This window comes from Alligator sinensis, unplaced genomic scaffold, assembly GCF_000455745.1.
Source record: "Alligator sinensis unplaced genomic scaffold, ASM45574v1 scaffold630_1, whole genome shotgun sequence".
Classification (NCBI taxonomy): domain Eukaryota; kingdom Metazoa; phylum Chordata; order Crocodylia; family Alligatoridae; genus Alligator; species Alligator sinensis.
The window spans coordinates 609488-626079 of NW_005842522.1; the positions used below are offsets into that span (position 1 = coordinate 609488).

The 16592-nt window shown below is 43.7% G+C and overlaps 1 protein-coding gene across 1 annotated transcript in view; it reads right to left on the minus strand.

Moving 5' to 3' along the window:
• Positions 1-16592, minus strand: part of DOCK3 (dedicator of cytokinesis 3) — a 590333-nt gene that overhangs the window by 171540 nt on the left and 402201 nt on the right. Inside the window, exon 13 of the mRNA XM_025213329.1 lies at positions 5224-5312. Within this exon, the coding sequence (XP_025069114.1) occupies positions 5224-5312 (89 nt within the window). The remainder of the gene's footprint in view (positions 1-5223; positions 5313-16592) is intronic.

Sequence of the window (16592 nt, forward strand, 5' to 3'; positions counted from 1 at the left end):
ACCTTGACTGTTCTGTTCCTGCCCTTTTTCCCTTATGGCTTCCAGCATTCAGAGGCCTAGAAGGTCCTGATTTGGAAGCTGCAGCCCACTGATTAACTTCTCCTGCATGACAGAGGCGTAATTGGTCAGTACTGCGTGCCTTGCGTGGTGTCAGTGCATGGAGCGTGGGCAGCAGCTGGAGGCTCAGGGCTGCAGGTGGGGGTTATCACCTCCTTTTTTGCCACCAACACGTGTGTCAAGTGATCACTGAAACATCAAACTTCAGTGACAGAAAAAGGAGGTGACCTCACCCCCACAAACAGCAGCAAATCTCTGGCCACTGCTTCTGTACTGCATGCCACCCCTGCTAATCTGCCCTCCTTCCTGCAGTGAAGGTGTGTGGTATGTGTGCAAGGGAGAGGAGTGTGAGGTGCCCCCCTTAGTTAGCACCAAGGGCTCATACCCCTTGACTCGCCCAAACTTTTGCTACTGAAGCATGAATCTGTCCAATTCCTTTTCGAGTCTGATTTGATTATCAGCCTCTACAACATCTAGTGGCAATGAGTTCCACAAGCCAGTTACACGCTGTGTGAAAAAGAACTTCCTTTCATATGCTTTAGAACTGTTACCTAATAATTTAATTGCATGTCTCACAGTGCTAGTATTGTGAAAGACAACAAATACCTAGTTACTTTCTTCACACCATTTATGATTTTATAGACCTCTTTCATATCCCCTCTTAGTTATCTATTCTATAATGCAAAGGAGACACATTACACATAAACTGGTTTAAGTGATGAGAAACTGGTTTAAACCTGTAACAGAACAGACATTCAGTGTACATAAACCAGTTTGAAAATGGCTGAAACCGGTTTGAGATAAATGTGGTTGAATGGAGTATCAGACTTAACGGATTTGGCTCAAACTGGTTTATGCAGCGTCTGTCCCAGACACTTTTCTGGTTTGAGTAAATCAACCCCCAGCATCCCGGCATGCTCTCTGGGCTGGGAGGGGCAGGGCTATCTGCTCCAGCCCAGCCAGGCTGACCCCACCCCTCTGCTCTGCAGCCCCAGCAGAGACCAGCAGGGGTAGGGGTCTGGCCAGAGAGGGGTTTAATTCCCCCTCCCTGTGCCACTGGCAGGGACCCAAGCTGGGTATCCCCGCACTCCCCACCTCACTGCTGCAGCAGTGGGGAACCATGACCCCTGAGACAGAGAGGGACAAGGAGTAGAGTTCATTTCCCCTCTACCCCACTGGCAGCCGGGTGGCTCCTTGCCCAGAATAGGCCTCATGTTGTCCCCTCTGCCAGAGGCCAGAGAAATAACCCCATCCCTGCCCCCACCAGGGGCCCTGCCTGGCTGTGCCCTCTCCCCACTGCTGCAGCAGGAGGGACAGAGCCCTTAATGGGGGTGGCAGCCCCTGTCACACTGAGGGAGAGCGAGCACAGAGAGAGACCGCTCCACCACAGCAGGGTCTGCCCAGCCAGGTCTGCCTAGCCCAGCCCAGCCGCTGCTGCACTGTCCTCGGAGACAGCGGCTGAATAAGGCAGGGAGCTGCCTCCAAGCACAGGGCAGGAGCGGCCGGTCCAGGTAGAGCAGGCTGGGCAGACCCGGCTGCAGTGCGAGCAGCTCCTCTGTGCTTGGAGCAAGCCCTTCTTGGCAGGAAGGGGCTTAATCAACCGCTGGCCATTGGGTCTGCCTGGCCAGGCTGCATATGAAGCTTGGGGAAGAACAATGTAGGGGCTAAATAAGTCTCCTCAGTGTCTTGCCCTGGCACAGAATGAGCAGCAGGGGCTGGCCCTGTCCCCACCCCCACCCAGCAGCTGAAGCGGTGAGAGGTGAGTGACCTACGGGCAGGAGCCTGTCACGGCTTCATGGTGAGGCTGTGCTGCGGGGCTGGCAGAGAGGCTCTGGAGTGTGGTGGCACTGCAGGGGCTTGCAGGGCTCTGCCCCCAGACCTCAGAGCTGCCGCGTGCAGCCCAAACCTGCAATGCAGCCCCTCACTGGGAAGGGGCTCACTCTCCCCCACAGTTTAAATTTGTTTAATTGAATAATAAAATAAAATTTAATTCTGAATATGACAAGAACTCTGTCAAGACAATAATTCCACCCAGCTATTTATGAAGCAATCTGAACTGAAATTATCAGAGCTAGCTTTCATTATAGTTAATTTGTAGGTGTGAATGCACTGGTATTTCTCTGGACCACTCAGGTAAGTATCTTAAGCAAATTTAATATTTATTTATTTATATTTCTACTTCCCTTCTAGACAGAGATTTATGGTGTCTTCACATCAGCATATCTTAGGTGTGTGTTACTGCTGGAAGTTTCATGGAAGTGGTATTCTCCCTGGGTGAAGGAGGAAAGCTTTATGATCCAGGATAATCAAGAGAGATTTTTTTTGTTTACTACTTTGCAAATCCTCTATATCTTGCTGAGCCTGCATAGGACCACTTAACCAGAAACATATTGCTATCAATGGACATATAGAATAGTTTTGCTAATGCAGATAGTTAAAAATATTGCTACTGGCTTTTTCTTAGCTACTGGTTTTCATAAGCATATAAAAATGCCCAGTAAAAGTCAGATATGAATGAAGAATCACACAGAAAGGTATTACTACAGCAGGCCATTAGCTGCCTCTGCAGCACAGCCCTGTGGAATGCAGAAACGTACAGAAATTACTAAGAAGAAAATGTAATCTCTGGGATCATTTATTATTACAGACACGGCATGAGCAGGAGAAGATTCATGGTAAACAGTCAGTGGGCATGTCGACATGTGCTTTTACTGCTCAGTAACTCAGTAAATTACTGCACAATAAGTGTTTTTTAGGCTGGTGTCTACACATGCATCTGTTAAAGTGCAGTAACACTATGTTTGGACTGATTTTGGGACTAAAGTTAATCCCAAATCAGTCTACACACACAGTGTTACTGTGCAGTAAGGTACACGTGCGTTAATGTGCAGTAACTAATTGGGTGTAAATCTGATACCTGCATAATGCAGGTATCAGATTTACGCCCAAGTCAGCGTAAGTTGCCATAGTAACTGCACAGTACAGGCGTGCATGTGTAGGTGCATGCCCATCCTGCATAGTAATTTTCAGTTACTGCGCAGTAACCTAAATTACTTTTCAGTAAATATGCATGCTTTGATGTGCCCAGTGTGACTTAAAAGGAGATGTACTTCTACTTATAAACTGAACACAGTGGCCTAAATGTTATTTCATTTTACATGACTTAATGGCGTGTGTGCAGCTATGTACCTTCAGTTTTTGGCACATGCCACTTCAGAGCAGCATTCATTTCACTGAACTCCATACCCTCTGGCCTGTTCTCTTCCTCCTGGCTCTATATGTCTCCCTCTCTTGATTGCCCAGGGCTCAGCTTCTAAGGGACGGCTAGAGAACAGTTTGGATAATACATAACCTGTAGCCTTTCTGTTAGAACACTCTGCTGGGGAGTAACAGATGCAGGTTCAAACTACTTCTGTGTACAAGGAAGTTTAAAACTTGGAACTCTGGTTCTCTAGACATGTGTCTTAATCATTGGCTATTCAGCTAAAACAGGCCTGTCTAACTGGCAGCCTGTGAGGGACCAATACACAGCCTGCAGACCTGTGCAATCACCTCTCCCATATAGTAGCAGGATCGATGAAAGCCCAGGAGAGGCCCCCCACCCCCCCGGGCCCCCATGGGGAATAGGGGAGGGATCCCAGAGGACTGTGTGAAGCTTCAGTTTCTGATTCGATTTGGAGGAGATTCAGCCCAATTCAGCAGCCAAATCTCTGAATTTGTTTGAATAAGGAGACACTTTAATCTCTCCGAATTGAATTGGAACCCTCCGAATCGCTTTGGAGAGATTTGGAAAGATCTGATGATTCAGACACAGACACAGCTTTAAATGTTTTTTCTACATACCTCAAGGTACCAGGCGGCTTGTGAGTGCTGAGATGCTGGGACGGATGGAACGTCCGACAGGAGCGCAGGGGGCTCCCCAGTGCACTTGGCAGCAGACCTGGAAGTGGACCAGAAGCTCTTTGGTCCACTTCTGGGTCTGCTGGGGAGCATGCGAGGGCCTGCCCCCTGGTTTGGCAGCTGGTGCCTTCTGGGTCTGGGGAGGCACCTGGGGTCCCCCTGCAGCTAATCACCGAGCCGGTGGATCTGGAAGTGGACCAGAATTACCCCCCCGTACTCCTGTGGGATGCTCCAACCACTCCCTTCATCACAGCATTCATGAGCTGCCTGATACCTCAAGGTATGTAGAAAAAACATATAAAGCTGTGTTTATGGCCGAATCGCTGATTCACTGAATCAGCATTGAATCTTCAGATTTGGAGTCGGCTCTATCGAATCGGGACAGTTATCTGAATCAACTAATTGAATCACTGTCCCTGATTTGGGCTGAATCTGAATCAAATATGACCTGTTTCACACACCCCTACTGTGCACTGACTCTGTCCAAACAGCAAGGAACAGAAAATGGATTTCAAGATGGGGAGGCCAGGGGAAGTGTGGGGGATCCTGGAGGCCTGCCCTATAGTATATGGGTTGTGTGTTGTGCAGCCCAGAGGCCACTGAAGTTGGACAGTCCTGAGCTAAATATGGCAATCCTCACCCGCCCATGCCTCCCAGCATCTAACACCTGCTAACTGTGGTTTTTCCGAAACTATAATTTTGGTACTTACCAGACCTTACATACATACCTGGTTTATACAGCTCCTATTACATGGGAGCCCAGCCTCGGCCTGCCATAGTCTGATGCCCCGCTATGAAACCAGGTATGTCATTAGCTTGGTGGCACATGGGGTCTTGACAGGTCCCAGCCCCATGTTCAATTTAAGGCATGATACAAATGAACTAGTATATGCGGAATAACATTGTGGCTTGTTTACTGTATCACCATCACTCCTTAAACTGAGTTGCATGTGTGGGTGGTTACTATTTAAGGCACAATTAACCTGTTAATTGAGTCTTAAGTATAATGTGCCGGGGTCTAATTACACAACACTGCAGTTACATGGCTCCATACATACCAATTAAGGAAAACAGGATCTAGCCCAAAAAAGTTTTACCTGAAAAAATACCAAATCCATCACAAATAATAAAGTGAGCACTTGGCTAGGTGTGACGGGAGATCATGTGGAACATGTCACATAAAATTCTTAGTTTAGTTTAAGAACTCTTTAACAGTTACTGTAGCAAAATAAAGAAATCAAGTAATAAAGAAATAAAAATAATTACCATAGTTGGAGCTGGGTGCTGTGTATTTGGTGCTGGACTTGCGGATAATGTTTTCATGGATCTGGAACCATTCATTTTCATTGTTGCACCTAAAAGAAAAGGGAGCTAGTTAAAATTACCCGTTCTTTTATGAGTCATCTGACAATAAGAAAGACTGCAGTGACAAAAAGAAATAAAAGTTGTGTGGTCTGCTGCCCAAGAGAAATCCCTTACAACTCCCTTTTTAACAGCCAGAACTGCAACGTTGAGCCAGAAGGGAAACAAGACATGTCTCCAAATATTAATCTCTGCATCCTGGGCGCTTCTGAGCCTGTGGTGACTTTTGTCATTGAAAGAATTGTTTTGGGAAAAGTTTCATCTCACACACTATGATGTGGGAAGGGGGGGTGGGGTGGAATTTATACATTTTTAACTCAATTTTGAAAAAAGATCAATTTAAACCTAATATTAACTGTGGCTATATGATACCCTTTCAAATTTGGTAACAAATCAAGTTACATCCCAAAATATAAAACCAGATAATTGAAAGGTGCAATAAAAGAGAAACTTGAGTAGTTTAATTATTTGCAGCAAGACTTATGTTTAATTACATTGCACAGTTTTTTCAAATATAATAATAGTCCAAGAAATTATGACAACAAATTACCATAAAAACTTACAGAATGTTAAGTGCATATTTTACGTTATTGCTAGGAGAGAGGTTCCTTGCTATCATTTATTCATTTAAGTTCACATACACATGCAGTCTTACTACTTAGAAGTCAAAGAACCATTTGAGTGATGTAATTAGCACTATGACCAACTCCTCAGCCTGAAAGACCAGATAAAAATCAAAGATTAACTGTTGATTTCAGTCTAGGTGATGCACTGAAATTTATTCTGCAAATTAAGGTTCTTAACAACATTCATCCAAGGTAGCCAGCTGTATTGATCATAAATAGTACAAACCATACAGATTAATTTCTTACCTAGTTAGTAGTAAAAGCAATGACTATGAACAGGGGTAGTTCTGAAATACTGTCTAATATACATCTTGACCATTGTAGTAGCCATTTCACATATTTTAATATTGCATGCATCCTCAGGATATATATGAGAACTTTCTATCCCTCTTATTTCACAGACTGTTTTTACAGACTTTAAATTTTGTTTTTCAATCCTCTCCTCCATTCCTGACCTCCTCTTCAATTTTTGTTCCCTCAAATTATATCATATTAACATAAAAATTAATGTTAATAATGAATAATTAGAACAGCAATTAACAAAATGTGTTTGTAATAAAGGCAGGGTGGATTCTTTACTATATTATGTATGGATTCTATTGCAATCACTCAAGTAAAAAAATATTTAAAACTGATGCAATTCACTATAAAATCAAGTTCATTATTTCTGTTTACTTTTCTATTCCTCTCCTTTATCCTTTATATTTGTTTTGTTATGTTCTGTCCAGTGCAGATATTAAAGCCCTGTACCTATTTGTTGACTATAACTGCAATATAATGGCTTGGTCTTTCACTAAAATAAAATTCTTATGTGTAATAATAACAAGTTGTTTATGAGTTGCATATTATTTAATAACATTTTATATAAGTTTCCTGGTACTTGAGATGTTTCCTCCCCTTAAAATTCTTCCCCAGACCCTGTGCCCAGGCAGACCTACCCAGTACAGAATTATGCTTTAGTGCAGGGGTTTTCAACCTTTTTCAATAAGTGTACCCCTGGCAGCATGACAAGGAGCACGGGAAGGAGGGCAGCATGCAGCTGGTTGCAGAGCAGTGGCAGCGTGGGGTGGTGGTGGCAGCTTCTGCGTCTGAGCTTCTTTACCTCCCTCCCTGCTGCGTCCAGCCATCCAGGTGGTGCCTGTGCAGCCTGAAGAGGGACGCCACTGCCCTTGCACCCCTTCCCCCCAGCCCTGATCCTTTGCTATACCAGTGTGCGGTTGCGGGTGGCGGAGCTCTGTCCCCACCTGCCCACGTGTGCCCCGTAGGGCCTTCCCAAGTACCCCTGGGGGTACACATAACCATGGCTGACAACCCGTTTTAATGGATTTCACAAATTTTTATGCAAAGCAGAAAAAAAATGTTTTAGCATGCCTCACTGTAGCAAAATTGTCTTCAGTTGCCAGATGGCTTCAGAGTTTTATTTTGTGTATATGTGTGTGTTATATCCTTTACTCTTGGATGATAATGGGACTGGTATTTTTTCTTACATCTCTGTTGGGCAGGTGGGTTAAGATAACTGGTATTGCTGCAACTCTGTTTTAATTAAGGTTACTACAGAGGTGACTGAGGAAAAGAAGAGGATGTGATTAAATCCAACTCAGTGAGGTAGTCACTCTCAGTACTTTGCTTCTACCATCGTAATACGGTTAATGAGCAAGAAAAGCAAACACAATAGCCAATTTAAAATATATACAATTCTTAAAAGAAGCAACTATGCTGGTGAAAAAAGTGCATGCTCTCTTTTAACTAATCAGAGTCCAGGGAGTATACCGTCTAACTTGAATGCCATCTACTTTGTGAAGATCCCATCAGTAAATGGGCAATGGAAGGTTCTGACACAGTTTACAGTCCTTCAAAGGCCTGACACTTGTCATTTCTTGACTCATCAGTGAGTATTACAGAGATGTACAAGTTCTGGTACCAGATACATTGTTATATCTTTTTTATAACCTAATGAAGCAAGCATAAGAAGAGTAATTTATGGATGCCATCTTTATGACGACTACAGAGTGGCTGGTCTAAGTGTAGGTGGCTTAAACTAAGTGAACTAAATTAGATCGAGTGTGCCATTTTTCGGCTGATTTAAACCTTGCAAATGCCTTCATGAGTGGGTATTTGGACCAACCTAACCCTGGTCAATCTGACTCAGGGTTAGGTCTTTCTAAATGTAAGGCTTGTACATACCCTTATCTTCACAGGGAGAGAAGATATAACTGACCTTATAAATAAGAGACTTTCTAATGACTTGATAGAGTGCGGAGCAGGGACTTTTGCAACCTTGCACGCTGCATGTTTTGATGTTTATTTTACTTCACTATTGACCCTTGTTATTTTTAAAAAATTAAGCCACTCAACAAAACTTCCATTAAACAATGAGTTAACAGTAAAATATCCAAGTTCAATGGAGTCCATTTTAGGATGGCACAGGGCCCGATCTCAGTACGCAGGGCTGGGTGAAGGCAGCGCAGAACCCAATTCCACCACGTGGGGGTTGCATGAGGCCTGACACCGGTGCATAGGGGGCAGTCGAGGCCTAACAGACCAGCCCCGCACCCCTCTTCTAGCTTGTGGGGCCCAACATTTGAGCAACACTGATCTAAATAAAACATATCCTAAGTACCAGAGCCACTGAAAACTGCAGTGTACTGCAGTGTGCTGTGGGGCTGGGACTGACAAACAGCTGTTTGTCCACCCCAGCCCCCACACTGCACCAGAGTGTCCTGATAGAATGATGTCACTGAGTAGTTGGACATCAACATGTATTAAGTAATATGATCTGGAGGTACACCTTACCAGAAAAGTCTTAACTTTGCTACATTATGGCACTTAACACATGCTTTACTGCTTGAAGGCTTGGAGACTAGCATTTTAACAAGTCTCAACTGTAACGTGTAACAAGGCCCTAAAGGTGCAGACAAAAACAAAGGTAACTCCCACATGAGAAAAGGAACATGACATATTGGAATAAAGCACCTTCATACAAATTAGAGACTGTATTGGTGTAACCCTTTTAGTAAAAGTACTTCAATACTGGTACAAAAATTGTGTGTAAACCAATTGTGAGATAATTTTGAATCGAACACCACTGCAAATTCTGTTAGGATGCACATAAAGCCACTTTCTTCCTTAACAGCAACAATGATTCCTCATTGTCTTGATGAAGTGTGATAAAGTGATAAACTTTTGCTCTACTAGCTTTCCTCATTTGGTCACCTTTACAGACTGTAGCTTTCAACTACTGGAGAGATACAAAACTTGAGGAAGATAAAAACAATTACCCTGAGGCATTCCTTGCAAATGCCTTTTTTTTTTTGTTCAAAGCATGTTAATTACTGCTACTTTGTTTTTAAAGGATATATGATGTTGGCAAAATTAAACTGGAGTAAAATCAGCTACTGTCAAAATAGACAAAAACATCAAGGATTTTTTTAGCTGTTATATTCATGGAAATGGAATACCATATGACATGAAGAGTGACAGGCTATCTGGAAACTGTAAGGTCATTTTCTACAACTTCCACATTACAAACCTATGCCATGTCAAGTATAATGAGATATCACAAGCTCTGCTCTCGCAAACAAACTGACAGCCCCTAAGAAAATACTGAATTTTATATTTGATAAAGCTATGTAACCAACAAGGAATAGCTTGTTATATAACAAGCATGCCATATAAAAGGGAGAAAAAAAAAAGGCAGACTTTTTAGAGTAAAATTTAAATTTCCCAGACTCAGGTCCATGGAGAATTGCATGTCAAGTATTTAGTAATGGGGTGTGGACCCATTTGGTCTCTAGATTACTGTTTTCAGCTACATTTAGAAAGATCTAGATTGAGGCAAGGTTGCATATAAATCATTATCCTTCCCCATAACACAGCTAACATGTATGTTGACTGTCTGACCTGATTCTAATAGGCAAAGAGAAGGAACTCTTTCACACCTAAGGAGGACTTCAGCAGAAACAAGGCTACAGGAAGTGCAGGGAATATGCATTACAGTCCACACTTGTTGTGAGGTTAGAGGAATTTGATTTATAGAGCTCATTTGGTCTCTTTTGCTAGCATTACATTTTTTGAAGAAGAAAGAAATAATATATTCTTTGACCTTTTTACCTCTCTGCCTAGGTTAGCTTTGTTACCTGCTGTACACATGCTTCTCATGGTGGTATGTGACCCTGTATTTGTAAATTCAGTTTGTCACCAGATTTCATATGACATATAGAACTGTTCAATTTATCTACACTGATTTAAAACCTTCCTTGCCTGCTGCATGATGAGCAAGAAACCTTTTTTGAGCACAGAAATGTGGATATCCTTTGTTGTGCTACATGAAAGGAAAAATCAGTGGCACAAAAGGCGGTAACAGACTGCTGCTTTATTATGGTAGACATCCATTACTTGTGTGGCACTTTCCCCCTGTTCAGCCAAACCTGTGCTCTGGTCTGGCTGTGGGGGGAAAAAGTGCTTCTCTGCTCAGCCAGACCCGGAGCACAGGTATAGTTAAGTGGCAAAAGTGGGGAGATTACATTGCTCCTTGTCCCACACCAGCAAGAGCAGGACAAACGGCGATGTGCGTTTTACCCAGTGAAGCAGATCCGCCTCATTCTGGCTGTCTATTTCTAGCAAAAATGTGTTTCCAAAGGAAAGTTCAGTATTTTTTTTCTTTTAATTGAACAAAAATAGCTGTTTGTGCTGGTAAACCTTGGAACTTCAAATCAACCTCAAATTCTCTTATCTTTTTAACTTGATAAACTGAATAATATTATAATACTGCATCATACAGACTTCTATAAGTGTGTTCAGTTTCCCCTTGGATTGATTTTTGTGAATTTGTCATCTTTTTCCATGTGTCAGTCATTCTGTGTGAAAAAAGATCTTGCCAAAATTGCTTATGCTCCTTAATTTCATTCACTGATCTCTTGTTTTGAAACAGTATTTATCTCAGTTCAGTTGCATCAATCCATTCCTTTAAAATCAAGATCTTGTACTTATTTTTTAGGTCCTTTCTCCTAAAATATCGATGTCAAATCTAGCTGATCTCCCTTTATAATTTCTATCATAAAAATTCAATTAATTTGATTTTTTGCACCCCTCTATTCTCAATAAGATGTTCCCTGTGAGTGAATAGGCACTCAGACAATATTTCGAATTTATTGTATATTTAATACAGGAATATGGCTATCATCTTAAAGTTATGCCTCTTCATCTATTTACCAAAATTTGTTTCCTTTTACTGAAGCAGGCAGACATTATACAGATGATTTTAACACACAGCACACAATCACCAGCAAGTTATTTGCATTTACTGCATCCTGTATTATGCTTCTTTTTCCGAGAGATGCTTATCCTTATTTTCAATCCTTGCAATACTGTCTCCATAAACTTAACGTGTCTAAATAATACCTGCTTCTTATCTCTACTCTTTATTTGCTGTCTGCTGGTAATTTTACAGACAGTAATCAGTTAATTTATCCTATTCTGCAATTTTATTCTATTTTCTTACAACTTCCATGCTAGCAAAGCTTTTAGTGGTGGTACAGAATCAGTGTAGCACATCCTGCATCATCCCTCCTCCCTCTGATTGTCACTGGGGATATGGCTGGGGTATTCTTATGCCCTGATAAACTGTAAATTACTATATCAGCCCCCTAGGGATTAGGGCAACAGAAGCAAACTAAAGCAAAGTCTCATCTTATTCTCACCGGATAAAAACAGACTTTAGGTTCTCCCAGGCTTTGACTCGCATCAAACCAGGCATGGGACAAACAACTAGGGAGGAGTACAAAAATACTGCTTGGGCACAAAGGGATGAAATCAGGAAGGCCAAAGTGCAATTGGAATTGCAGCTAGCAAGGGACGTGAAGGGTAACAAGAAGGATTTCTACAAGCATGTTAACAACAAGAGGAGGATCAGGGAAAGTGTGGGTCCTTTGCTAAATGGGGGAGGCAACCTAGCCTTTTCTGCATCCTCTGTTGCTAGGTTGCCTCCCCCACCAAAGGTGCTGAGGGAGTTGGCCAATGTGATTGCAGAGCTGCTGGCCACCAACTTTGAAAACTCATGGTGACTGGGACAGGTCCCAGATGATTGGAAAAGGGCAAATATAGTTCCCATATTTAAGAAAAGGAAAAGGGAGGATCCAGGGAACTACAGACAGGTCTGCTTCATCTCAGTCCCTGGAAAAATCATGGAGCACATCCTCAATTAATCCATTTCTAAGCACTTGAAGGAGAAGAAAGTGATTAAGAACAGTAATCATGGATTTGCCAAGGGCAAGTCATGTGTGATCAACCTGGCTGTCTTCTATGATGAGATGACTGGCTCTGTGGATATGGGGAAAGAAATGTACATGATATACCTTGACTTGTGGCATGTCCCAGGGCATGAATGGCGCATGCCCCCAGCAGCTGGGGGGGGGCACAGTGGCAGCGAGAGCATGGTGGCAGTAAGTGTGGAGCTCCCACAGACACCGCCGGTGCTGTCGGTGGCGGAGGGTGGCGAGTGCCAACCAGGGGTCAGCAACCACCCACAGGCACCACCAGCAGCATGCACCCCCTACACGTTGCCCCTGTCTCAGGGGTTGGTCCGAGGGCCGGTTTTGTCCAATAATTTCATCAATGACCTGGAAGATGGGATAAGATGCACCTTCGGCAAGTTTGCAGATGACACCAACCTGGGGTGGATTCAGAGAGCTCTAGATAAATTGGATGAATGGATTAAAAGAAATCTCATGAAGTTCAATTTGGACAAATGCAAAGTCCTGCGCTTAGTATGGAACAATCCCATACACTGGTACAAGCTGGGGACCAACTGACTAAGCAGCAGCTGTGCAGAAAAGGGCCTGGGAGTTACAGTGGACAGTAAGCTGAATGTGAGCCAGTGTGTCTTTGTTGCCAAGAAGGCTAACAGCATACTGGCCTGCATTAGTAGAACAATTGGCAGCAGATTAAGGGAGGTGATTCTTCTCCTCTATTTCAGCACTGGTGAGGCCACATCTGGAGTACTATGTCTAGTTTTGGGCCCCCCCACTACAGGAAGGTTGTGGACAAGTTGGAAAGAGTCCAGAAGAGGGCAATGAAAATGGTTAGGGGGCAGGGCACATGACTTCTGAGGAGAGGCTGAGGGAACTGGGCTCATTTAGTTTGGAGAAGAGAAGACTGAGAGGGGATTTAATATAAGCCTTCAACTACCTGCAGAGTGGTTCCAAAGAGGATAGAGCTAGACTGTTCTCAGTAGTGGCAAATGACAGAACAAGGATCAATGGTCTGAAGTTGGAGAAATGGAAGTACAGGTTAGATATTAGGAGGGACTTTCGCACTAGGAGGGTAGTAAAGCACTAGAATAGGTTATCTAGAGAAGCTGTGGAATCTCCATCCTTGGAAGTTTTTCAGACCTGGCTAGATAAAGCCTTGGCTGGGATGATCTGGTTGTGGATGGTGCTGTTGTGACCAAAGCTTGGACTAGATGACCTCCTGAGGCCTCTTCCATCCATCATTTTCCATGTGATTTACACATGTAGCTTGAATGGCAATTATTTTGAATTAGCCACAGTTGATTCAAGAAAAACTATTATTTTGGACATGTCACAGGTATTTAAAGTGGATCAAAGAGGTTGCATATCTGTAGGATCCCAAGATGAAAGACCTTCCCCTGGAAAAAATCCAAAGTCCTTTTTTTACCCAGTAATGCCAGACCAGCTTGGGAAATAGCTGATTTCAAATTAAGGAGATACAAAGATAACGTAAAGCAGGGGTGGGCAAAATATGGCCTGCAGGCCAGTGTTCTGCCAAATGATTCTATTTGGGTCACAGCTACTCCTCTGGAGATCTGTATCTGGCCCATGGCTGCCCTGGCTTTTGGCGCCTCTCACCCATCTCCCTTTCCTGTGCTGTAGCCAGCTGTAGCAGCAGCTCCAGCAGCCAGCTGGCCTTGTCTGCCTTGCCCCGCAGTTCCCAGTGTATGGTCCCAGGCAGGGAGGTGCTGAGCTCCTGGCTGGGCTTTTGCTCGGCGGGACTGTCTGCACGCAGCTCTGATCCTGCAGCCATTCACAGACCAAAAAGCCTGGCCCCCAGTGAGAGCTCAAGCTCAGGTATGGGTCTCGCTGATGGAAGGGAAGGGAGTGCAGGGGGAAGAGGGCCAGGATCTGTGGGTTATCTGGGCCACCCCAGGCTGAGCCGGGGTCTGAAACAGGCATGGGCACCACTAACAAAGTGCCACGCTGTGTTTCCATGCGCCACTGCAGGCTGTACCATGTAGGCATAGCTGGAGCGGCTGGCTCCTGCCTGACCCTGGCACAGTTCCTGCCTGACCATAGTGTGGCTCCTACCCAAGCCTGAGTCCCTGGCATATGGCCGGATCTGGCAGGAGCTGTGCCAGCTGTACTTACGTGGGTCAAAGCAGTGGCCCAGTCCAGCATAGCACTGGCCCAACACAACACAGGAACACATCACAGCACTGGCCCAGCCCAGCTGTGTCAGGGACCAGGGGTAGGGGAGGGGGTGCAGGAGCTTTGGGGAGCTCATGCATGTGTCTGCATATGCATGTATTTGCATGTGTGTGCGTGTGTGTTTTTTATATATATATATATATATATATATGCGTAGGTGTGTACATGCAACCCTAAAAAGCTCACCAAAACTTAAGTGGTCCTCCAGTCCAAATAAATGCCCAGCCCAACTTAAAGTAATCTTTGGGCCCCTCTGCACATGCAGGTAAAGGCGCTATGGGATCTAATGCGCAATCCACATAATTGCACCACCTGCCCTGCCACGTGCTTGTCAGGAGGCATGACTATAGGATCCCGAATCAGATCCCATCACACCTTATTCCTGGTGCAGGGAGAGCCCAATTCCACGCTCCCCCTGCACTGGCAAGAAGCAAGATCCCACTCTAGGAGCTACCTCAGCTGATCAAGGCTCCCAGCTGTGGGCAGCAGGGAGACCACAGCTGACAAAGTATCCCAGCTGAAGGAGTACCTCATGCATCCCTGTGGCTGCAACACTACAGCTGATGTGATGGCTGCATGGTGCACCCCTGTGGCTAGGTACCACCTCAGCTGTGGTCTCAGGGCTGCGGGGGTGCATGGTCCACCTTCATAGTTGGGACATTGCCTCAACTATGGCCTCCACGTGTGCATGGAGTACTCCCATGGCTGGGAGATCACATCAACTGAGAACCCTTTCAGCTGGGAGCTCCCAGGCTTGGGGGTCTACCTGGATCCCGCTAGCTAGGAGGTCCGATCAGTTGACAGGGCTACCAGTCACAGGGGCCCCTGGCCACATGCTTAATTAATGGCATGATAGGAAACAGCTAAAAAGTTATTACACATGTTTTATGGAATAACAGTGTAGCTTATTCTTCTTTTTATCACACCATTAGTTTACTGAATGTGTGGCCTAGTGACCACTTAAGGTGTGATTAACTGCTTAATCACACCTTAAGTGTAATGTGTAGATAAGGCCTTTGTCTTTTTAAGTTGCCATGTCTTCCTGGACACATCTAAAGATCTGGTTCTAGATGCCTAATTTGAACTCTCTAAGATTGAAAATCAGAATTTTAGTACATCTACCATTAATAAGTTTTCCACCATTTCTCTTGGATATCTCACTTGTAATCAAAGATGTTTCTATTTAAATAAGGAATTCCTCCCCAGCAACCCATATTTCCATTTAGGTTGGTTGGTTCCATGGTGAATTTGCACTTTTGAATGTTTGATAAACGACATCAGGCTTGGATGTCAAACACAGTGTGGCAGAGGTACAATGAAGAGTCTACCCAGCTGAGCAAATAGTAACAAAGGAATTTTGAAAGAGAAAAGCATTCACACAGTATGCTTGTAGAGAGAGAAAGGGATTTTATAGTTGAAAAGTTCTCTGTCATATGAGAAGAAAAGAGAGAAACAGGGATGTAGAACAGGGGACAGAAAAGAAACTTGAAAGAAGGAATAAGAGAAAAAAATTGAGATCAGCTTAAGGGAGATGGAAAATAAAACCAAAAACCATGAGGTGAAACAGGAAACAAAGATAAAAATTCCACTTGAAATATAAAAATATAGGACATGAGAAGAAGTGAAATAAGAAATGCAGTACACATATAATTTAAAAGTTGAATAGATACATTATTAAAAAAGAATTATTAATAAAAGTAAACCTTTTCATGCTTTTATATAATGAGCTTATAACTGTAAGCTGTGCCACTCTATCCTCTTTGCAAGATTATAACATGACTGCAGAATTAAGAAACAGAAAAGGCTGGATTGTGAGAGGAAAAATCTTACTCAGACACAAATCTTCAATAACAAGACAAGCTCTGTGAAGAGTGGTAAGATAAATTGATTTTTGTATGAATGATCTCTCAAGCACATCAGTAAAAATCCCTGTTTACCGGTCTTATACCTGCTTCAGCCTCTGCTAAATTTTCAGTCTCACTGAGATTTCCCATCTTCTCCCTGTGAAGATGCTTGCCTTGACATATGTTAACAGATTCAAGTTATGGCAACCGTACATTGTGACAGGCTAAAGTTGCAACCTCCAGCCAAACCAGGAGCAAAAGATACACTGTTGTGCCTCTGCCACTCAACTACTGAGGCTAAGCAAAGGATGACTGCCTTGCTGTGGTGGTGTCCTTGTCTAAAACCCACTAGTCATAGAGCA